The sequence below is a fragment of the Sebastes fasciatus genome, chromosome 5 (genome assembly GCF_043250625.1).
Source record: "Sebastes fasciatus isolate fSebFas1 chromosome 5, fSebFas1.pri, whole genome shotgun sequence".
Taxonomy (NCBI): Eukaryota; Metazoa; Chordata; class Actinopteri; order Perciformes; family Sebastidae; genus Sebastes; species Sebastes fasciatus.
The window spans coordinates 32257406-32282055 of record NC_133799.1 but is presented as its reverse complement, the minus strand read 5'-3'; the positions used below and the strand labels follow the sequence as shown (position 1 = coordinate 32282055).

Sequence of the window (24650 nt, the reverse complement as noted above, 5' to 3'; positions counted from 1 at the left end):
TTCGTCTGGACCCGAGCACTTTAATTGAGAGGGTCTGGACTGGCTGAGTGAATTGGTAATAGAAATAAGGACCCAGTGTGGATATTTTAATCAGCACTGACTTCTGTACCGGGGCAGAAATGAGCCAGCGCACCATGGAGCGGCAGGCCATCCATCTCCAGAGCCTCAGGTGGAGATGGAGGAGTGGCTTCTCCATTGGATGTGACAGTCACTCAGGGGGGCTAATGGCTCAGCACTCACTACTGATGGTTATTGGGATTTATGCTCCCCATCAAAAACAATAAAGTTACCTCTCTGATTCAGCACGGGCGGCACTCGGAGAGGTTCTCACGGTAGGACACAAAAGGTTACTGTTGTGCTAATGCTACCCAGTGGTGTAATATTACTACATTAAGTACTGTACTTTTGAGATACTTGACATATCTCCATTTTCTGTTGTCTTATACCTCATTACATTTCAGAGGGAAATAATGTGCTTTATGCTCAACTACATTTATTTAACAGCTATAGAAACAAAACTTGAGGTCAGCTCATGAAATATGATGCATTGTTAGAGATGAAACTACTTAACAGTATTTAAAGTAGGCTAGACAAATGAATGCATCAGTAATGGCATTCCAATAATATAGGCTAATAGAGTGCTGCAGGGATGATGTATTTTTATAGGCCAACCCGGAAGTTAGCATCGCCCTGGTTCCCTCAACAAAAAGCCAATGGGATTTTCCATTGGGTTTTGGATTATTGCAGAAAATAAAATCTGTGGCACAGAAATGTTTATGATACTTATATGTAACATAATGTAATCTCCACAAATGAACACCACTTTCAGAGCCAGAAGTAAAAAGCCAACGTCAGGCTATAAACGAACTACACCACGGCCCGAGTACACAACGAGGTTTTAAAGACGGACGAGTCGGCATGATGACGTTTACTAGTCTCATTTAGTAACTTGTTAGCAAACCCCTTTCTTAAGACACGTAAAAGCTTCAAAATTCACCAATGGGATATTAACGGACGTATTTTATATTGTAGAACAAAACTTTTAAATCTCTTAGGCTTGTTTTAACCGCAAACCTTATTTCAGGCAACTTACTAAAAAAACATTAAAAAAAAACATTGACTTTCAGTCGAGGGAACCGGAAGTGCTAAAATGCTAACTCATTTACGGGTTTTAGGACTCATTCCTGCACCTTTTTATATACCGGTATATAATATAATTCTTAAAGGGGCCATTTTGCTGCATGATAAAGAATTTCTACTTTTGATATTTTGATACTACTTTTGTATTTTTACTTAAAGTAACAGTTTGACAAATTATTGGGGAATACACTTAGGCTATTTGCTTTAGAGTAAGATGAGGAGATTAAACCAACAACACATAATGTGTTCATTAGAGAGCAGCTTAAGAGCTGCTGGTAGGTACATTTTGTTTGTCTTTGCACAGAGCCAGGCTAACTGTTTCCTGCTCCCAGTCTTTAGGCTCAGCTAAACTAACGTCTCCTGGCTGTAGCTTCATATTTAATGGACAGGCATGAGAGTGCCCTCTTTCTTTTTCTAACATTTTACAAGTATATTTTCCAAATATTAAAGTCAAAGTATATTTCCAAAATGAAACTATTGTTTTAAGTGTGGTTTTAAAAGCAGAACTTAAACTGTCTCGCCTACTACTTTCACTCTAGTATCTTCTTCCACCACTGTTGCTAGCTCAGTTTATTGGTGCTGACGGCTGGATGTGTAATGTTAATCATTCACTCCATGTCTGCGGTATTATTACACATGACAGCTGAAGCCTTTGTCCATTTATAAAAACACATATTCTAGAAGTTCATAAACAGGCCGACAGGACTATTTATAAAATTGGACAACGGGGGAACAGATCAGAATGCATGTCTATTTATTTAGCTTCGGGATATTTGGCGTGGCCCGCACATGCTAACTTCTACATATTCTAATTTGTCCTTGTCATGTTTATCATTAATCTTTGGCCCTGGTTTGCTTGAGACATGGTGATTTGTTGGGATGTCCCCTGGGAGAACTAAAAACATTCTCCAATATGATAATGGCATTATGCCCGCCTCAGTGAAAATGTGTCATATAAATTATACATTATCAGTGACTACATGCATCATATGTTGATATGACAGTCCTCATTCTACGGCGAAACACTTGGATGTGTCGCTTATAATGCATTTTCACGATCCCCGGGCTCCAGTTAGGTCAACTATCACGTGTGGTCTTTGATTATAAATCATACATACTGTTCATATTTATTCATTGAAGAATGTATAGAACTCTGCGTAGCCAAATTACAATGCTAAAGACGTGAAATAATACACTTCAAGAACGTCATTGACATAGTTGGATTTTTATCAAGCCGTGTACAGGATTTCTCTTTTTCCAAGAGATACACAATCAGAGTTTTTTACTATTATGCGGCAGACATATTGACAACGACGATGCATTAAGTTTTGGAGGTTGTTGGTAACAGAAACATGATCCTGTTTGAGGTGATATTAGCTTCCTTTACATTAATCATTCATTTGACAGATGCATAAACTGTTTTAGGCTGTCGCTTGACAAAACTCATCAATCAAATGATACAGTGCACACTTGATATTATTGGGCATTATTCACCATTGTCCCCTCAGTGAGTACACTTTTTGGACATCGTAGGCTCATATATCAATCACACGCATTGTTAACTATTGATTATTTTAACCAGGCGGAATCACAAGATTAAGAAGGAATGATTAATCATGAGTTTTTTCTAGTTGTTGTTTCACCGGTCTGATGCAGATTTTTTTTCCTTGTTGTGGTTAATGTTACCTTTAAGCCAAGAGGCTGATGACTGGATGAATCAGCGGACTTATGGGCCTCATTTTAGTGCGGTTGGGAAGAAAGGGAAAGTAGAGACATGCTGCTGGCAGAGATGAATTAGAGCTGTGGAAAAGCACTCTGATACTAGCAGGTGACATTTTTCGCCCTGCCTCTCTGTTCCCTCTCTCTTCCATTTTCTCTCCAGCAAAAAAAGGGAACAGAGGGTAAAAAGGGCTGCATTGTGCAAAATGGGACAAAGTATAAAACATATTCAAAGAAAGTATGAAATTCCCCAACTTCAGAAAGCCATTTAGATCATCCATCCGAGTGACGTAAGGGAAAATAATATACTTGACCCTTTTGTCTGTGCACTTTGAGAAGTTTGTTATAATGGCAAGCCCTGTAATAATTCACTGTACCTCATGTATATTAAGTAGAAATTCACTGGCTTTTATGATAAATTGCCAGGGTAACGCCAGGACACCTCTTTTGCATTTCAATGCGAGAGAGTGTCAGATTCTTATTTCATTACCAGGCGACACATTAGCTGATGGATTTTAATTTTCTTTTCTTTTTTTTTTCTCCTGCAAGCAGGAATCCTCAGAGACCGGGTCGAAACAGAAAGGGTTTGAATACGAGGATAGGCGAAAAATGAAATAAATAAATACAAATCAGTGTCAAGAACCTTTATTGCAATTTTGAGGCCATCACCAAAAAAAAAAAAAAAAAAAGTCAGTTTATGTTCCTTTGCATACCTTTGCGAATTGCCTGTCCACAGTGTGAAATGATGTATCCCCAGCATCACTGGCGGAGCTCTCTTGCTGAGTGGACAGAAAATCAAGGTTTAATTCATGTTGTGATAAAAATCTGGATGTGGTTGAATCTAAGACATGCTGAGCAGGGGCAATGTGGAGCAGACGTGAGAGCGTAGCCTTTTCAGAGCGTCACACAGCGGGGTGCTGAGCTGCTCCTCAGCCCCTCTCTGCCTTCACCATAAAGCTAAAAAAACTCTGCTCAGGGATTCTTTCTGCTCGGCTACAGGGAGAGGAGCACAAAACGCAGGTGCCGAAAGCAATTATCAAATTACCTAAGCCTTTTCTTGCTCCTGTTTAATCTGTTTGTAGCAAATCCAGCTAATAATACATTAGGGTATTAAACGTGGCCTTCTATAGAGGTAATAATTACAGTAGCTTCAGTTTTCAATGAAAGGAAAAAAGAATGAACAAAACTAGGTCAGTGTGAAAACTCTGCTAAAACACAACTTAAAAAATAAGTAAAATACATATGGAAACAACATAACAGAAGAATGGAAAAGACGTCACTAACGTCACTAATGTCACTTCAAATTAAATCAACAGCACTTTGGGACATGAACATCGGTCTCAAACGCCAGATTCCTGGTTGAAAGTCCTGTGTTTGTTGGACCCGTCCACCTCTTCTCCCACCCGCAGTCTTTCTCACTTTTTATTCTACATCACAAGCTCTGAGCGTAGCATATTTACACGGATGCATTTACACTGCAGTCAGTACAGACTACATGGCGTACAAATGACAGGCCATACGACATATACCGACCATTAATAAAAAAATTATTACAAAAGCAAATATGAGTATTAAGTATAATATAAGTTAAATTAAAATGTTTGTACCAATAAGTGTAAAAAAAAAAAAATAGTCCAGTATTTTACAGAAATACTATGATTAAATAATAAGCTTGTGTCATTTTTGATGTTCCGCCACTGTGCACTAGGTTCTGATGTCACATAGTTTTCACAGTCACGTGACACGAGTCAGCTAAATATGTCAGGCTGTTTTGGCACAAACATTATATAAAAGTAGTGAAAACATTTGGAAGTGATGCAGCCACCCATGTTTATATTAATATAATTTTAATATCAAAGTCTTTTAAAGGAATTAATACCAAATGAGAAGCTTAAAATATCAAATTATCGATACCGCAGTATCGGTCCACCCATCCCTCATAACTAGGCTAAATTTAAATCCAGCAGGTGTTACTGGCTTGAGGCGCTCAGTGGCCACAGCCATTACTTTTAACTGGATTTGTCCCGTAGGACGGTGGACCATCGTCAGCTCCGTGTATTTAGCTGCTGGTGTCTGGCCTAAACCAGTTCTGTTTGTTGAATATTTCCACAGTCGTGCTCAGAGGAACAGCTCTGCAGCTTTTCTGCCTCCCACATCTGACTATATCTACGCTCAGTGACAACAAAAACCTCCCTCACTTCATACCCAGTCCTCCGTCTGCGGAGCGCGTTTCCTACCATCCATTGTCACCGCATTAACCGTAGGCTAGCATAAAAGTAATTGGAAACTGATGCAAGCCAAAGCTTCAATTAATGCACCACCAAAGTCCCCGTTCTGTGTAATCGGCAATAATGGTTTCATGTTTGGGAGGGCGTTTGGTCACTCGCATTCAGCACTCACCTCCTGACAGAGACTGTTAAACCCTGCTCAAAATCCCCACTCCACAGTAATCTTCATTTCAGTCATTTTCCTTCTTTTTCCATCTCTGATGACAGCTCCAGTGTCTTCGCATTGCTTGCAGTCAGATCGTGCGCCCGAGTGAACAGGAGGTGTAATTGACTACTGACAACTCAGCGACAGGATTCTTAATTATTACTCTAGGGTATGGTGGCTGGCTGGCCTGGGTTCAGCTCTCTTACTGAGTATGCTAACAGAGTCATTTTCCTCTTCTCTGTGAATATCGAAATGCAGTTTTGTTCGCTGCATTTCCGCGTCAGACCCTGAGACTTTGAATTTAGGGGATGATTGCAAATGAAATGCATGTGCCGTTAGTTTAATGCTGCACAGATTTTACACAAGTGCACTGCAGGCTACAGAAGTGGGTCTCTGGCACTACAACCGTATCAATTACGGACCCTCTCAGTGCTGCTACAACCCAGTGTATTAACAAGATATTACAGTTTTTCTTTGTGAGAATTATTCATCTGATATATACATGTTTGATTCCTGACTATTACTTAAAAAATATATAATTTTTAGGCTCCAAACATGAGACTACATGGTGCCTTTTGTTTCCTTTGCCTTTGTGTGTCAATTCTTCATCTGCCCTTCCAGTGATAAGACATTATACACTGACGCTTCTGCTGCTACTAGTACTACACAAGAGCATAATTCCTCTGGTCCTTGCCTGTTTGTGCCTGCGCTGGGCCTGCTCAGTGTGATAGAGCAGAGTAAAGAGGGTGAGCATCGCTTTGTGCTGCAGTCTGTATCTTTTGTGCGGGTGGATATGGAAGAGGGCGTGAAACAATTGGACAAAATGGCCCTAATGTGCTTAAAGAATCTTCTGTCTTTAATCAAAGCTCACACACATGCACCACAAAGGCAGACAGAGCAAACCCAATTCTCCGCTGCTTCTGCCGAGTGACTGTTCCTCTCCTGGCTTCAGTGCTTCTCCTCTCTGTGCTGGAAATCAGGATCAGGTTGGCTTTGTGGGGTTTCTTTCTCAGCTGTCATTCATGTGTAGATTCATTGCCTCATCTCTTAAGGAAGGGACAACGGAGATTTGGCTTTAAGAGCAGGCAGCAAAGCGTAACTTTGTATATGTGTTGTCATGATTACGTCCCATTGTTAGATCGCTCGATCCAACCCGTTCTCACTCCCAACTCGTCAAATACCGCCGTTTTGGTCGGTGCCCCTCGGCATCGGAAACCAACGCGTGAAGGCAGGTTTTCAACCATCTCCAATGTAAATCCACCGGTGGTGCTATTAGATGGACGAAGCAAGTGACGTAGTATAAATAGCGTGAGAGTCCGTTTAGGGGCAGAAGGGGCGTTGGATGGGTCAAACAAACAAAGGACTGTCAATCAGGAGACCGGTGTTCGTGTCCCGTGTGAAACAAAAAAAACAAACATTGACTTATTTTGTCACGTCAGTCTTAATCACGTGACTCGTTGGTATCATCAGTCACGTGAGTCACGTGAGTGGTTAGTCACATGACTAACCCTAACTAAGTGGTTTCTGTTGCCTAAACCTAACTTCCTGTGAAAACTGAAGTTTATTTTGAAAAGACAATATGCATGTAACAAGTGTATATCGACACGTTGTCCCCAGTCCGTCCAAAAGTAACACAAGAGGGGTACCCCGTGTGTCGGTCTTCAATGCCGTGGGGCATTGACCAAGCGGCGGTATTGACGAGTTGGGAGTGAGAATTTGTTGCTTGATCCACTCAGAAGTCGTAATTTGCCAGCCAGCTATTTCACTTAAAGGGAATGCAGTCGTAATTAAAACTGAATTGACTATTAGCTAAACCTCTCTGAACAGTGATTGTCCAGTCATATCTTAGCGATCGTAACTCGGTGCTTTAGGCCTATCAAGCTTAGAATTTTCTTCTTGTTGAAGCAGTGTGCATGGGGCTGAAGTAAGAGTGGTAGCCTCAGCACTTGAAGAGTTTGAAGGGTAGTGTCTTTTATTTTAACCTTTCCTAACCCCACCACCTTGCCCCCTCCCAAAAAACAAACAAAAGCAAATGTTTAAGGAATGTATTAAACACTGTTTGTCTGTTCAAACATCCAACCATGATGTTTTTCCTAAACCTAACTACGTAGTTTAAGTAAGTAACTGCGGACATTACCGTAGTTTTGCTGCGTGGCGTACAAATGACATGAGAAAAAGCAGCATACAAATGACACGCAAAAATGCGTCCTCATGACATACGTAATGTCCTTGTAATATTATGTTATTTATACACCTTCCTGTGAGATCAGCCTCGTTCATAGAGTCACGGCGGCGTGCCGCTGCAGAATGAATATAAGGGGAAACATTGGAATGGATATTTGGCGTCATTTTTGGCATTAAAAAAAAGGGGGAAATACTGCATTCTTCCTTATAGGACTAACATAGCTCTACACTGCAATTCAATAACAAAGCTGTTTATTTCCATGTCTTCTACCTGAATCATCACCTGGTAAGGATGCTAACTTTTTGCCTGAGACATTCAGCTATAGCCTCAAACTTTTGGCATGATATAATGTCTGTAGCCAAATGCATTATTAAGACCCCTGTTGCAGATTACTTGTTTTAAAGTGGGGAACATTTAGAAGTCAGTCGAAGACAGCGTTTTCAACCAACTCCTGGAGCTAGCTTAATTAGCTAGCTAGTTAAAGCTGATAAAAATGTCTAGAAATGAGAAGCCTACTTTTGACTATACCTCAATCTGAAATCAAGGACCCACTGTTTCCAAAATTTGCTATATATTTTTTGAGTGGTATACCATAATCGCTGCAAACTGCATATATATGGCATGCAAGATCAGAAAACTTGACAGGCTTAGTAACCGTAACCAAGGTGGGGGCGAGACTTAGCGAATGGTCAATTGTGACTTTTTAAATGTATTCACGCTTTGTTTATGATCACCGGGCACCATGTTCATGTGGCGATTACCAGATGGCCCCGCTGACATTATATTTCTTTATTCCTGTGCCACTCGCCTATCCGGCACAGTTAAGAGATCAAGAGTGTGATCAGAAATTGCAGCTCATCTCATCTGTAATTTGATGATAAAATAGATGGGAATGAAAGGGAAAAAAGGGAGCATACCTGGGAGCGTAAAAAAAAGCACGATGGTTGCTTCATGACCGCTCCTCTTGCCCTCAGTGTAACATTCAGGGGAAGAGTGTCCCTTTGTTATCGCCCCCCTCTCCCTGGCAATTATCACAAACTCCACTTCCCCTGCCCTCCGGAGCCCGGAGAACTGAGCGGCCGGAGTGGGAGAATAGCTACATTTATAATTTTTTTCTTCTCTTTCCATAGATTAATTTTCTAGGAAGCCCTGTCACTGCTGTACAGGAAAGCGGAGAGAGGAATAGAGTGTAAAAGGGGGGGTGAGATGGGGGGGGGGTTGGAGAGATTGGGGCTACAGTGCACAAGCCTTCTCGCTTTTTCGTTTTCTTTTTTTTTTTTTTCCTTGACAGATCATTTTCCATGCAGGGGTATCAGGGGGTCTGGCCGATAATTGGCATGCAGATTGCAGCTGATGGCGTCCCGCAACAGAAGAAAAGAACTGGCTAGTTAGAATAATGAGCCAGCCTGCCTGATGGATGGGCGAGGGAGGAGGTCATACAAAATGTTTCAGACACAATTCCTAACCCCCATCCCACCCCACACCCCCACCCTCATCCTCCTCCCAACCGCACCCCTACCTGCACCCCCCATTTTTATTTTTCTATTTTTCACAAAGCCCTGATATTTCATTATTTCCTCCTCTCTCTACCCTTCTGGGGCAATGAAAGCGTCCCATCTTCCTCTTTCTTCCCCCTCTCCTTTTATTTTTTTTCTTTCTTCCTCGCCCAGCTGTGAACACTTCCCTTTGCGCTGCAGTGCAGGACTGTCTGCGAGTAGGTGTAGTGCACAGTGACAGTACAGTTTTGGGTACACGGAGCCTCTAGAATGTCACAACTCATTAGGAGCCTGACACCCTTAAGAGACTCTAGTGTTTTAATTACAGTAAAGGAGTTAATTACTGGCCTCTCAATGGATTTCTGTTTCTCCCCCTCTGCGAGTCCAAGTTTCAAATACAGGAAGTAGACTATTAAATATAATGGAAAAAAAGACGCTGACATGCTCACACACAATGTGAGGGAATGTACTTTTTTGTTGAAAACTTTTAATTGGATTTGTAGGTGGGATGGGTGTGAATCTATATTGCTTTTACTTGATTGTTATTCTTATTAATGAATACCATTTTAAAGTCAACTTTACTGCATTGGAAACCATTTATCATCAGAAGGCATGTATTAGCCATTAGGGGTGTAAGAAAATATTGAAAAAAATCTTATATCGTGACATTGTGTTTTGTGATACTGTATTTATTCTCAAAATCGCTGTATCGATTTTTAATTAATAGTTCACATGCAAAGATTAACTCAGTCAATACTTTATTTCATTTGCAAAGAGATGCACCCTCTCAGGGCATGTGCCCTCTCAAAGTAGTACTATGATGTTGGATGTTATAGCGACTGGGATAAATGCAAATACAGATCTCCTTGTTCTGAGTGCATGAAAAGTAAACTTTTTTTACTCAGATTTTATGCATATGGTGGTATGTTCTTTATCACCCAATTTGACCGTTATCAGGCCATTAAATAGGCGTTATCGGTCGCTATAAGCACCATAGATGTGGGGCATTAGGGGCCTACTACGCCTTCTGTGTTGTAAAAGTGTAAAAGTGAAAGCGAAACTTGAAAGCAACACGTTCTAACATGTAAAACTGAATAAAATGTTATGTTTTGAACACAAGCAAAAAGGCTACTTTAGGTTTTGGCAACAAAAAACATTGTGTTTTGGCTTATAATAATTACGTTTCAAAAGTGAAAGTGAAACTTAATGCTTGTGAACTCAAATACAACTACGCATTGTTGTTTTCACACAGGATGCAAACCCTGATCGCCTGGGTGAGAACTCATTCATCTCCCCGACTTCCATCCCATACCGAATGTCAAGCGTCTACTACAGCGCCTGACTTCCGCTTCTACTCCTGTCATAATTACTACGCTCACTAGAGGTCACTGTCATGTTCTTTTATACTTTCCTTCGGTGATCTTCCATGTGAAAACCTACTAGTGGGTGTAGTAGGCCCCTATTGACCCACATCTATGGGGCTTATAGCGACTGATATCACCTATTTAATAGCCTGACAACAATTAGATGTCTTTAAACTATGACAGTTTTCCTCAAATTAGATTTAAAAAATCGCAATATATCGCCTTGCTTACAGTATCGCAATATATCGCAATATATTGAATCGTAACCCCTGTATCATGACGTATTGTATGGCCAGATTCTTGCCAATACACAGCCCTATTATCCATAATGGATACTTAGATAACTGTTTTACCTGTAAAATCACAGTAAACTAATCTGTTATTTGTAGATAAAAAACACTGATTCAGATTTCAGGTTGACTTTTAACATAGTTCCTTTTTCTGTTAGTATTAGATCCCAGGCTTCCCCTTTTAGGAAGCATGTTTTACCTCTCCACCACCCTCTGAGTTGCATTTTATTCTGAATTCCTCTAATCCTTTGCAGCTTTACAGATAATTAACCCAGACTGTCATTTTACCCTGCACATCACCGCACTTTTGATCTACCTTCCAGGTCAGGTAGCTGGGTAAACAGAGGAATTATAATAGCCTGTAAGTGTTATTAAGTACCTCGTTGTGCATGAGAGGATCAGGCACTTTTGCTTGTTTTGTTTGTTTTACTGGCGCATTTTGCTTTGTTTTGCTGATTGATCTTTACTTCTGCCTCGGTGCATCACCCAAGAGTGCACTGTGGTGTTTTAGGAAAGTATTAAGTCAAAGTGAGAGTACAAACATGAGCAAACTACAGGTGTGGTAACACAGTGCAAGCTGCACAATAAAGTAATATACTGTATGTGAAATGTCAGTGCCCGTCATGCAACGTAAACTTGAGATTGATAATCAGTGGTGGAAATTAAATAAGTACTTTTACTCAGTAGACGATTTGAGGTTGACCCTAGTAGCAGAAGGTGCAGGGCACTCAGCAGGGGTTGTTTAGTTGAATATGTTAGTCTCGTCTGCCTGACTCATTGATCCTTTATCTGACTGCAAGTTAGAATCTATGGCCCCGACCATGGCTCTGAAATATCAGTAAGTTAGAAACTATGGCCCTGACCATGGCTCTGAAATATCAGTAAGTTAGAAACTATGACCCCGACCATGGCTTTGAAATATCAGTAAATTAGAATCTATGGCCCCGACCATGGCTCTGAAAGCAATCATTGGCAATGAAAATCTTTGGTCTCAGGTTCCTTCAACAATGCTCATAAAATATGTCTATATAAAAGGGGGAAAGCACACAAGTAAATGTAAAATCAAAAAGATAATCTAAGGCATAAAATAGGGCAGTTAAAATAAATATAAACATAAGTAAATATAGAAAATTTTGAATAGTAATGTAAAAGTAAATTTGTAATTTAGTTGATAACAGTATTTCAGATGGGAAAACTGAATATAAACAGGTTGTAGTATGTACTGTATATGCATGATGAGAAGTAATATGTACATAAAGGTGTAAACAGGAATGTAGTGTGTAATAATGAAGAGTACTAATAATACATATACAGAGGTGAAGACAGGAATAGTATGTATGTAAATATATATATAACAGTTGGTAAAACAGTGTTTTAAGTATATGTAAAGTGACAATGGTAAAGTGACAAGTGATGTAATGTGTGATGAGACAGATTTGTAATTACGACATTTTCTCGGAGTCCTGTCCCATTTCATCTTGGGTCTGTAATATTCTCTAAACTATATAGCTAGGGGGGTATTAAAAAATACAGAACCAAAAGAGTCGTTCATGGGGCGGTTCACCAGTTTGCGGTTGAACGAAACAAACCGGCCGATACCAAGTACCGATCCGATACCAGTGTTTAATTAATAAGCTGTATGCCTCACTGTGTGGAAGTGACTGGGATCATTCTTTTATGTGTAGGTCAACATCAGGCTTGGCTTAAACATCGCTTTCCTAACTTTGTAAAACAAAATGTTACTAATAAATACATGTATATACATTTACTGAATTGTTATTTATTATTCAAATAATAAATCGCACCACAACTTGGTAAAAAAATTAAACAGAAGTTACAATTCAGGTGTAAAACATTTTAATGCAGCCACAAATTTGTCAAAACTTAAACAGGAATTAAAATTACAGTCTATAATGTACATAAACATAGAATTTAATTTAATAGAATGGCCCCATCGTCACCGATTGCCGATCCAGCTATTTGAGTCAGTATCCGCCCGATATCCGATCCGGTATCGGTGCATTCCTACTTATAAATAAACGTAAATATTTTTTTTTCAAAAATTGCAAATGAATAAAAAAGGGATCTAAAAAAAGTAGTGAGTAAAACTTAAATTCAATGAAACTTTGGTCCTTTCATACAGATTATTAAATGTATTCCAGGCCAGCAAATGGTGGCATATTATGATGGTTGATCATCTTAGAAATGCATAAGAAAAAACAGGACAGTTATGGAAATAATGAAAATGCTATCACACTGGTCAGGTCACAAGAGTTTCTCTCATCAACATCACTGATGCACTTGAACACGAGTAGCTTTCATGTTATTGCGGACCAACCTAAGAAAACAAAAAAAAGTTTTGTGCTGGAAAGAGCAAAAAAAAATCTCATGGATGTTTGATCAAGTTCTGCGGCTGCAGCGGCTCTCCCAGCAGCTCGGCGAGCTTAATCTCACTTGCACCCTCATCAACACAACACAGAAGGGAACAAATTTACTGTTTCATCCTCATTCTTCCAGGCACGCCGAGGAGCTGTATACAGTACACACCAGATCAAAGCCTTAATTGAAAAATAATTATAGGTACTTAATCATAGAAAGCACTGGGCTAATTGAAGTGAAAACAAGGAGGCAAACGCAGACCCTCGGAATCGTGGCAGAAAGAGGATATTGTAAAAGCTTCTTCTTCAATCCCCATTGTCTTCCAGATTAAATAGGAGAAGGCTATTAGCAGAGTTAATTGGCTCTCTAATTTAGATCTCGCCCCACTGAAAGCATAACGGATGCGAGCCTGTCGACCAATGATGTGTGCACTCTGTCACACTGTCCTGCTGGACTGTGATTGGTTAATTGCTCAGGGATTTTTGAAGTTTTCTCTCATTCTTCAAATGTAACAGATTTGTTGGTGGGGGGGTGCGTCCGTCTCCCTGGCTGCCCAGGTAGCATTCATTGTTTGAAGTGGGTGAGAGCTGGAACTCGTGTGACTCATTTAGCACAACTAGAGATCACTTGGACTGCCTTCTGGCTCACATTAAACCTGCTTTTATTAACCAAATGCTATAACAGTGTTGATTCCTACTGATTTCTGTCATATGCAGCCTCATGCACAGAAGGAAATATGCACTGAAATCCTGATTGTCCTCCTTGTGACCTGCTCATATTTTTGTAGAAGTTCCTGATGCCCTCACAGAAATAGCACATTCACTCCGGGCCATGTTACGTGAAAGGACTTCTTATCACACTCCCAGCAAGTTTGCTCCCTGCTGCGACCGGCCTCCTGTGTTCTCTGCACCCACTCTGCCCTCTAGTGTCTGCCAGGCAGCAGTGCACTGATTACTGAATAAAAATCCATTTAGACACCCAAAAGGTGGAAAGAAAGTAAATGGGCCATTTTGCTACCATTTTCCGAGACAGCCTTTCATCATTTCGGCACATCTCTTTCTAGTGTTTTCTTATTGTAGCCTGAGTGGTAATGGAGCTCTTGACTGGAGTTCAAAATAGAAGTTGGTGCGGAAATCTTCTTTCAAAGTCTGTCACATGAACTTTTTTTTTTTTAACAAAGTCAGAGAAAATTACAGCAGATTATGCTACACACACCCTGCCATGTGACATACTGTTTGTGGGAACTGCATCAGGGAGGACTCACTATCACGTTTTAACCCCTTGATATACTGTTTCCACTGAATCAGTTTTAAAGCTGCTCTAATATTCTTAGTCACCAAAGAGTATACTGTAGAAGCAAAGAGACAAAACTCTGGTGCTTCTTTGACAACAGGCAGTAAACATGCTAGCAGCTTAGCTCGCCCCTCGCAGGTCACACCGGTCTGTCAAAGTGTCACATACAGTATATTTCCCTCAGGAGTTGGTGGAGACCAACACAGAGTTAAAGGGAGAGTGAATATTGGACATTCGTCAGGTGGTCACAAACACAACTTCAAATGCTTGACATTTAAAAAGGCAACTGTTTGCTAACAGATTTGCAACGTAATTTTTATAAGATGATAATATGTCAGTGTTGTGTTAACAGCAGTAGGCAACCTCCGGTTCTGAAAAGTGAAGCCAATGAGGAAGTGCCTTAGCTTGCATTCTTTCTAACAGCCAGCAGGGGGCGACTGGGTTGCAAAAAGAAGTCTGATTGTATAGAAGTCTATGAGAAAATGAGCCTACTTCTCACTTGATTTATTACCTCAGTAAACATTGTAAACATGAGTTTATGGTCTCAATCGCTAGTTTCAAGTCTTCTTCAATACAGCATGATGTTCATTTAGTAAATTATGGTCCCAATTAGAGTCAAATAGACCATAAAGCAGGGTATGATTTAGGGTGTGGCTACTTTGTGATATGACAGGTCGCTACCACGGTGTTTTCAGTTCAATAAAGTTAGTTGTAACATTTTGGTCGCCTAAAAATGTCTTATTCAGCATTCGGTTGTATTTAGCCAGACCCTCTTGTGTCACTTCTGGTTGCAAAAAAACAAGATGGCAACGGCCAAAATGCCAAACTCAAGGCTTTAAAACGGCAGTCCACAAACCAATTGGTGACGTCACGATGACTATGTCCACTTCCAATGTACAATCTATGGTTGACAGTTTGTTGCGCTAATTCAGCCTAACATCTTCCTTAATAATATGAAGTTCTGTGGGTTCAACGAGAAGTTGGGTGACGAGCATGCATTTGTATTCCCACTGGGGGGGGTATAACAGCACTCAGCATTGATTTGCTGCTTCTTACAGTACTTATGAAAACATTTTTATTCACGGAAAAACCACCATCGTCACAATGAACACATCTTATGATCGTAGCTACTTGGCAAATACATGTGTGTGAAGTATAGCGTCTCTTTTCATGTATATGTCTGGGGCAGCTCACGATAAGCAAACAGTGGCTCCTACAGATGCTGGAAAAGTTGTTTGCTTAAGGTTCAGCCTGCTGGGGGACAAATGGCTTTGCACAGCAGACGGTAAAAATCATTAGCGCAGCATGCTACTGTTATTTCTATTGACAGTGATCAAATCAGGACGTCTGTGTGACTGTGTGTGTGAGAGAGAGAGAGAGTAGTGTATGCTTCACTGGGTGGGTTATTTGAACTACTTTCACAATCCTTTCATTAGTGATTTACTGTGCAAAGTCTGCGTTTAAACATATTTATTTAACCTTTTTTTTTAGCTGTGGTTACTTTTTAGCTATATATACATATTTCCCATGTCATATTATTCTCAAATTACGAAATAATATTTTGATAATTGTCGTATTTAACATTGGATGAAGTTAATAAATAAAAAATTTTTATCATAATGTCAAATAATTATACTGTTAATGTTTAAATTAAGTGGGAAAAATATCCAAACCTATAACACAACTTTTATCCTGAGACACCTGACTTTGGCTTGAGTTTAGCAAAGGTACAATTTTGTATGTTTACTATACAGTATATGTAAATACTATAATAATATGTTTTACTTTGGCCCCAACCCAGTTTCGATACAGTCCTGGTGTCCCAAGTTCTCCTCGACATATCAGCCACAGGCAAATTAGTTTCAGTTCACTACAATCATATCAGTATTTACTTTTGCCTGACTGGCTGCTGGTGCCACAACGATACAGAGCACCCACCCCAACAACAGTGTCATCTAGTATCGCTTAACACCTGTAACCTGTAAATGTGCTTCCAAAACAAAATAATTTAGCTTAAGTTACACATTTGTACGTAAAAACACTGACAAAAAAGTATCCTTAGTATTCTAAAGAATACTGTTTAATATATCAAGACGTCAAGAGGCATGAACAAACCAACTGAGATAATACAAGCATACATTTTTGTGGTTTCAGGCTCATATTAATGCCTTATTTCAGGGTGTTTCTATAACTCTTCTTATCCTGTATCAAAACAGTGTCAGTGTTACCTTGGAATTTGTAAAGTAGACAGACAACTTTAGATGGGAAAACATTTTACATGTCTGAGTATCCTGCCTGGTATTGCTACATCCCAGCCCATCCCATCACATTCAAGTTTCCCCCAATAGGCTATGACTCAACCAAGAAGCTGTCAACAGGAACCAGTATGCTGGATGATTTGTCAACCGTTAAAAATGCGAGACTGAATGTTGAATGTCAGGAGATAAAGAAACATGAATGGCAACCAATGGTATATTCAGGCAGGAACAGCTCTTTTAAAGCCCCTGAAAGTCTGATATATTTCTCTAAAACATTAAATATTCATGACTAAATAAGCAACAATCAAAGATAAAGTTAGAAAAAAAAATACCTTGTGTTTTCCTAGATGTTGTTTATCAAACAATAGTTTGGGGAATATGCTTATTCACTTTCTGACAGAGCGTTAGATGAGGTCATATCTGAGAAATATCATATCTGTCCGATGCATGTGGCTAGCTTACCACAAAGACTGGAAACAGAGGGAAACAGCTAGCCAAGTTCTGTACGAAGTAGCACTTTTATCTCATTTATTTAATCCACACAAAAACCGAAGTGTAAAAACAACAATTCACCAACAATTGTCCATTCTGGGCTACTGTAGAAACATGGCGGAGCAACATAGCGGACTCCGTGAAGAGGACCCGTTCCCTGTGTAGATATGAAGGACTCATTCTAAGGTAATTAAAACACAATGATTCTTGTTTTATTTGAAGGTCCCATATTGTGCTCATTTTCAGGTTCATACTTGTATTTTGTGTTTCTACTAAAACATGCTTACATGCTGTAATGTTAAAAAAAAACTTGATTTTCCTCGTACTGTCTGTCTGAATATACCTGTATTTACCCTCTGTCTGAAACGCTCCGTTTTAGTGCATTTCAAGGGAATTGAAATGGAATTGCGTTGCTAGGCAACAGTTTCGGTCCATGTTTACTTCCTGTCAGCTGATGTTATTTACATACACTGCAATAAGAAATAAACTAGGACACATTTAGAATGTTTACGTTTAAAACCGTGAAATGGTCTAAATATTGTAGATTTGTGACATCACAAATGGACAGAAATCCTAACGGCTTGTTTTCAGTTCATGAAAGTTAATTGTAACATTTTAGTTGCCTAGAAATGTCTTATTCAGTGTTCTGTTGTACTTAGCTCCACCCTCTTGTATCACTTCTGGTTCCAAAAAAACAAGATGGCGAAAGGCCAAAATGCCAAACTTAGGGATTTTTTGTTCAAACTAATGGATTGTCATATTACCTGTAAAAAAAGTTAATAAAAAGTAATAAAGTTTGTATATCCTTATAAAAAAAAACACAGAGGCCTATTTTGTACTGTCAGAATATTATATTAAATTTCCTCAAAACCACTTCTTTTGATTTCCTCCCACCAGTAAAGTGATTTTTGACACTATTCAAAGATTAGCAAGGCCACTACCCAAGAAAAGAGCTGAAATGAAAATTGGCTCTATATAGTTGTCAGAAGGGGAATAACAGAAACTGTTGTAACTTTGGAAGAAATTGTGTGTTCCTGTAGAAACCCACCGCTCATAGAAGCTGATGGAGAAAACAGGTTTTCAGGGCCTTTACGCTTGATGGCTTGAATTCAAAACAGCTTCTACCAATAACAGTTTGAATTTAAAGTAGTAATAAGTAGTAAGTCTGCCAACAGAGGGACTTTAGCAGCAGCTCTACAGGTTTCTGACAAACACCGATTGCATTAAAAAACATTGAAGTGACTCACCCTTTACTGACCAGAATTAGCAAGCAACATTAATCATATTTTACTATTACGCTCCACCCAACTCCTTCTGTACATGACTGTGCTGTGTGCAAACAAGCAGGGTCACTGCTGAAGTCCTTCTTGACTTCACACCCGCCGATATCATATTCAACCACAGCCGCAGTGCTGAGGAAGAGGCCGTTCGTTAGCTTTTGAATCCAGAGAGCGTGTGACATTTTTATTATCCAGCAGCAGAGAAAAGACAGCACCATGGCAGCCACTCTCTGTCAGGTGATGGGCTTCCTTCTGAGCTTGTTAGGGTTGGCGGGAATAATCGCAGCGACGGGGATGGACCAGTGGGCCACCGAAGACCTCTTCGACAACCCTGTGACGGCCGTGTTCTCATACTCGGGCCTGTGGAATTCATGTGTCCGGCAGAGTTCCGGCTTCACAGAGTGCCGACCGTATTTCACCATTCTGGGACTGCCAGGTACGCTTTTTATTTGTCATTAGCAACACAGAACCAACATGGACGAAAATAAATAAATACAATTTAGATGATTTACCAAATGTAACTATATAGCCACATCTACCGAATCTAAAGTAAACAGGTCAATATGGCTGCGTATTTTATGTTCTATTATGTAGTTACCTATTTGTGTTACACTAGAATATTGGTTAGTTATTGGGGAAAATATTGGTAAAAAGTTGCCATTGGTAAAAAAAAAAAAATTGGATGCACCGAGAGGAATAATATTGAACCATGTCAGCTTAATGTTTCCGTAGAATGATGGGAAAATAATGATGAAAGGTCAAACCACACCCTTCGTTATTAATAAGGGGTGGGAATTGTCATCGCCACTGTTTCCCCGAAACTTGGACAAAGACTCGTGAAGATTAGGTAAACATCTGATAAGACCTGTTCCTTGTTGAAGCACACATAAAGATAAGCGGGAGCTCAGGCCCTGCCATTTCACGACTTCGTGACATTGGTGGCAGCTTTGTTTTTAGCGGGACATCTAAAATGGCGGCCTCGATGATTCAGTTGATAGGATTCATGTTGTCCGCGCTGGGGCTGTTCTTAATATCAGCTGCGACAGCAATGGACATGTGGAGCTTGCAAGACCGATCTTTTACAGTCGTAACCAATTTTTTCACTTATTCTGGCTTGTGGAACACGTGTGTAGGGACATCCTACGGCACAACACAGTGCAGGCCTTATTTTACCATACTAGGACTGCCAGGTAAGAGAATTACACTCAGAGAGTAAAAGACATTTATCGAACATTTCTCCACATGTTGGATTAAGGAGAACATTTTTCCAAAAGGACCTTGGAAGGTACTTTAGGGCAGATTTTCTCCATTTCCCTCCTGCATAAAAATGCAGTGGACTGCAGAAAAGATGGTGTCTCTCGGGAATCAAATGGAAATTTGATGAGACATCCAAAGCTTAGCTGAGCAAGCACAAGCTTTACCGGAGTGTCACACAATGTAAAGTACATTTCCACACTCTGTACTTAACGGCTGAATGTAGTGTAGAGCATATTGTACATAAGGTCTTAAAGGCTTAAGTCTAGAATAATACAGGTACAATATCTCAGGCCATTGAAAGACGGCATTTGGGTCAATATGTTTTACTAAATGGTGCCTTGATTTATGAGTTTTTATACCGCTGCTGCTAAAAAAGACAACTGGTTTTGTCTTTCTTAATTTACTTTTAATTTATTTCAATTGTAAACGAATGCCATGAGTGGTGAGCTCTCTAAGCAGCTTTTATGTATGTATGCCTGTGTAGATGTGTCTGAGTGTATTTCTACTCCGGACTGCCTTTGTATGAAATGCTGCTAGAAATCGTGCTAGACAAATACAATTTGAACTTGAGCTATTTTAGATTAAGAACTCAGGAATGAGTTTTTCTTTCATATCAAACGTGATATATGCTAAAACCAATTTCATTTTTTTTTTTTTTTTAAATGAGGATACCTCTTGTTTTTTTGTAAGTAACACACTATATCTTCAGTGGAATACTTGAAAATGCTGCTCTGTTACAAGGGCATTCAAGTACAGAATTAACAGGGAAATATACTTACATTATGAAAAGTATTGTGTTATATTATGTACTATATATCTTATATAAAGGATTATCATTATTGATGCATTAATGTGTAAGCAGCATTTTGTGTTGTAGCTGGTCGAGATGGAGCCAGTAATATCTAGGGATCCGACTTTTTAGTCCCGATACCGATACCTGGGCTTTGGGTATCGGCCAATATACCGAGTACCGATCTGATACCAGTGTTTAATTAATAAGCTGTATGCCTCACTGTGTGGAAGTGACTTGGATCATTCTTTTATGTGTAAGGAAACATCAGGCTTGACTTAAACATCACAAATATAGTGAATTGTTATTTACTATTAAGATAATAAATTGTACTCCAGCAACTTCAAATCTTCAAAATTAACAATCGGAATTACAATTCAGGTGTTAACCTTTTAATGTAGGAATTCAAACTCAAGTATATAAACATAGAATTGAATTTAATAGATTGGCCCCATTGTCACCGATATCCGATCCAGCTATATGAGTCAGTATCGGCCCGATATCCAATCCGGTATTGGTATCGGTGCATCCCTAGTTATATCATGTTTACTTTGTTTTTTTTGTAAAAACGCATCATCATTTATTTAATTATCATATTCCTTTTTTATTGAAAACCTGCAAAGTAATTAGTAACTGTCAAATAAATGTAAAGGAGTACAAATATTTTCCTCTGAAATGAAGCAGAGTTAAGGTTACCTCACAATTGTACAGTACGTGAATAAATGTATTTCCACACTGACAGCTTGCAAATCCATTTTATGAGCAAATAACGTGATGAGAAATGTTCTGAATGGTATAACTTTGACTTCCAGCTCTGCTCCAAGCCGTGCGGGCCCTGATGATTGTTGGTATTGTTCTCGGAGCCGTCGGCTGTCTGATCGCAATATTCTCACTGAAGTGCTTGAAAATGGGGAACATGGAGGACAGCATTAAAGCCACAATGACTCTGACATCTGGGATCATGTTTCTTCTTGCAGGTGCAGTAATGTTCACGATCCTGCTGTTACATATAAACCATTGTGCACGAATTCCATCGTTTGCTCTTAATTTGTAGGCATCTGCGGCATCGCCGGGGTGTCGGCCTTTGCCAACTTGATTGTGCAAAGCTTTCGGTTCACGACATTCTCCGATGGTGGGTTAAGCAATTATGGAGGAGTGGGTATCGGCGGACTCTCAGGATCTCTGACTCCAAGGTAAAGTCAAATTAAAATAACGTTTTATCTGCTACAGCGTTTCCTAACTTTTTTTTCTGGGGACCCACTTTTTAATAATGACAAACCATCTTATCTTACCTTATCTAGAAATCGTGAAAAGAGCAAATTTGTGCGTAAATGAACATTCCTGACCATTTTTTACTGCCATTTCTACATCACCTTATATTATCTTGAATAGGTAAACAAGTCACAAGAGATATACGTTTGATAAATCACAAATGTATTTAATGCATGTGTTATTGAAAAAATGTGCACACGTTAAGTAGTTTATAAATGAAACCAAGTAAATGCATTTAGGTGGAGTTAGCAGGCTCTTGTTTTTTTCCCTCTCAATGTCCGCTAGCCTTTAGATTCATTGTAATAGAGTGCTGCAGGAATGAGTCCTAAAACCTGAAAATGAGTTAGCATTTTAGCGCTTCCGGTTCCTTCGTCTGGAAGTCAATGGGTTTATTGAATGGGTTTTTAGTTAGATGCCTGAAATAAGGTCTGTGGTTAACACAAGCTGAAGAGAATTTAACGTTTTGCTCTAAGACATAAAATACATCAATAAATACCCCGCTGATGAATTTTGAAGCTTTTACGTATCTTAAAAAAGGCGGTTGCTAACAAGTGGCTAAATGAGACTACTAAACATCACCACGCCGACTCGTCCACCTTTACAGCCTCGTTGTGTACATTCACGCTCATGCGGCCGTGGTTTAGTTCCACTATAGCCTAACGTTAGCTTTTTACTTCTGGCGATTGCATTTACGCTTCAAAAATACGCCATCCCTGGAGGACTCTATAAGTAGGCTACAATTATCAGAATAATACGAACATTCAGGCTCCCTCATGTGGCTCAAAGGTGTACTGCAGATATACATCTTAAATAAAAGACGATGGAAGGAAGTCTGCAAATTTATTTAGCGACCCTAATAAACTCTGAAAATATGTTTTACTGAACCCATTGTTTTCATTCAGGTACACGTTTGGCCCCGCTCTTTTCGTGGGCTGGATCGGCGGAGCTATCTTGGTCGTTGGAGGCGTCTTGATGTGTGTGGCCTGCCGTGGAATGACTTCAGATAAACAGCAACGGTACGTTCCATCAATCTGTGACCTTTTCTGACCTTTAATAACAGAACCAGACGAGACGGCAGCAACTTTGAACAGAACTTCTCTCTTCCTGTACAGTAAAGTAATAGAGGCTAAATACAGGAACAGAAATGTCTAGTAAGCAGGCGCTACATGCAAAATATTGGTGCAGATTGTATGTTCACTGCTGTAAAATGAAGTCTTGGCTTCTGACAAAGCTGAACAACAATATAAAGCACCCCCTGGATCTATTCTGTTTTGCTGTGGGGCAGTAAAAAAAAAAAATCTTAGTTCCTTTTGAAAGTTAAGGACACATACTCAGCAAAATGTAAATGCAAGTCATTGGCGTTTTTTTCTCTGCATATATAATGCAGAGTTGCAAATGCTTACAAGGCTGCTTGCAAAACAATACACAGAAGTCCTTATATTCTTCTTTTGGTCACACTATCCCTTGTAAATATGTTTTCAATCCTATTGTTTTTTTTATATAAATATATTTATGAGTGGTGGAATATCCAGAGACTGATGAGGAGCAAGTGTGAGATTGGATGTTATATTTCACTCCAGCAGCTTAAAAAACGTCAAACTAGACTCTGTGCTTGTCTGTCTTTTTTTTTTTTAAAAGTTGCTTATTATCTGATATTCTTCAGGTATGATGGGATGGCCTACAAAGCCTCCTCTCACCACACTGTCTACAAGCCTGACACCAGACCCCGTCAGAACTACAATGACTCCTACAAGGCCCAGAGTATGGACGGAAGGCAGTCCAACCAGAAATTTGACTACGTGTAGAATCATTTCACTCTTATAGATACCTCTCATTTACTGTATATTCTGCTGCTCTGTGATGATCTGTGAGTTTTTCTCTTGTGTTGGCATGGGAAAAGTGGTTATTCTTTTTTATTTCTCTCTACTTTAATTTGGCTGAACCGCTAAACATTTAAGGTATTTTTTTTTGTATTACTTTTTTAATAACATCTTATTATCCTAATTATCAAACGCTGTTTTGTGATTCGTATTGTGATATTTTTGTGTGTCAAATAAAAAAGGATCCTTATTTTGTCTAATTTAGAATTCCCCACCACAACATGTAACACAAAATAAAGATATTGGCAGACTAATTAGAAACCTGGAGGCTAACCTCATAAAATAACGTTGGTTAGGTTAGCCTAATCGGATTCAAGCATATGTCTCCATGTATTTCACCATGATTTATGCATCACTTAAGAAAAAACAGTCACACCACACAAATTAATTATGGTTGTTACTAACACCCGATAACTGCCAGGTTTAGCTGCTGTGTTGCAACAAAAGTAACGTTAGCTTGCTAATATAGCACCTGTTTTTAAACTGGAGAGGAAGAGAGTTGATGATATGTTCGATATCTTACCTGACTTGATCGAAATGCTGTTGTAAACTTTTGTGAATTTATATTTCATTAAAATGAACCCAACGTAGTTCAAATTATAAAACGCTAATACCGTCAGCTTGAATGACCAAATAACATTGGTTAGGTTAGCCTAATCGGATACAAGCAGGGCTGTAGGCAAGTCCAACTTAATTGAGTCCAAGTCAAGTTCAAAACCAGGTCCAGTCCAGTCCTAGTTAAGACCAAGTTCTAGGGCAGTCAAGGCCAAGTCAAGACCGAGTCCGGAGCAATTCAGTTCCTGTTCAAGACCATAATAGGCAATAATGCCTTTCTAATATTAATATAGGCTAGTGATTGATGCATTAAGATGGACAGAATTAATCTATCTATAAACAATATTGATCTATCTTCTAACATCAAACTAATCAATGCTTAGAATTTAGGTTTGAGGATCATTACAGTCAAACATTACGTTCCTTAATAAACCTTGAATTTGATCCGATATTTGCTGACGTTTCTACTCCGGGACCATATGCCCACAAGCAGGGACATTTTCATTAAATTCTCATTTTCAATTTATTTATTGAGATTATTATTTATGCAAATAGCATGGACGAGGA

At 39.3% G+C, this 24650-nt stretch overlaps 1 protein-coding gene across 2 annotated transcripts; it reads left to right on the top strand.

The window, feature by feature from the left end:
- The first annotated feature begins 18392 nt into the window (after positions 1-18392).
- On the top strand, positions 18393-23718 carry LOC141768628 (claudin-18-like). Of its 2 annotated transcripts, none has more exons than XM_074637020.1 (5): positions 18393-18765; positions 21189-21353; positions 21431-21569; positions 22551-22664; positions 23312-23718. In XM_074637020.1, the coding sequence occupies exons 1-5, from the start codon at positions 18546-18548 to the stop codon at positions 23451-23453; spliced, it is 780 nt and encodes a 259-aa protein (XP_074493121.1). In that variant the 5' UTR covers positions 18393-18545; the 3' UTR covers positions 23454-23718. The 2 variants fall into 2 exon arrangements, with proteins under 2 accessions (XP_074493121.1, XP_074493122.1); XM_074637021.1 differs by lacking the exon at positions 18393-18765 and adding an exon at positions 19023-19519.
- The last annotated feature ends 932 nt before the right edge of the window (positions 23719-24650 follow it).

Excerpts from the sequence above, each read along its gene's own strand:
- LOC141768628 (XM_074637020.1), top strand. The coding sequence starts at position 18,546 with ATGGCAGCCACTCTCTGTCAGGTGATGGGCTTCCTTCTGAGCTTGTTA. Across the intron at positions 18,766-21,188 it reads CACCATTCTGGGACTGCCAG|CTCTGCTCCAAGCCGTGCGG; the intron begins GTACGCTTTTTA and ends TTTGACTTCCAG. Across the intron at positions 21,570-22,550 it reads TCAGGATCTCTGACTCCAAG|GTACACGTTTGGCCCCGCTC; the intron begins GTAAAGTCAAAT and ends GTTTTCATTCAG.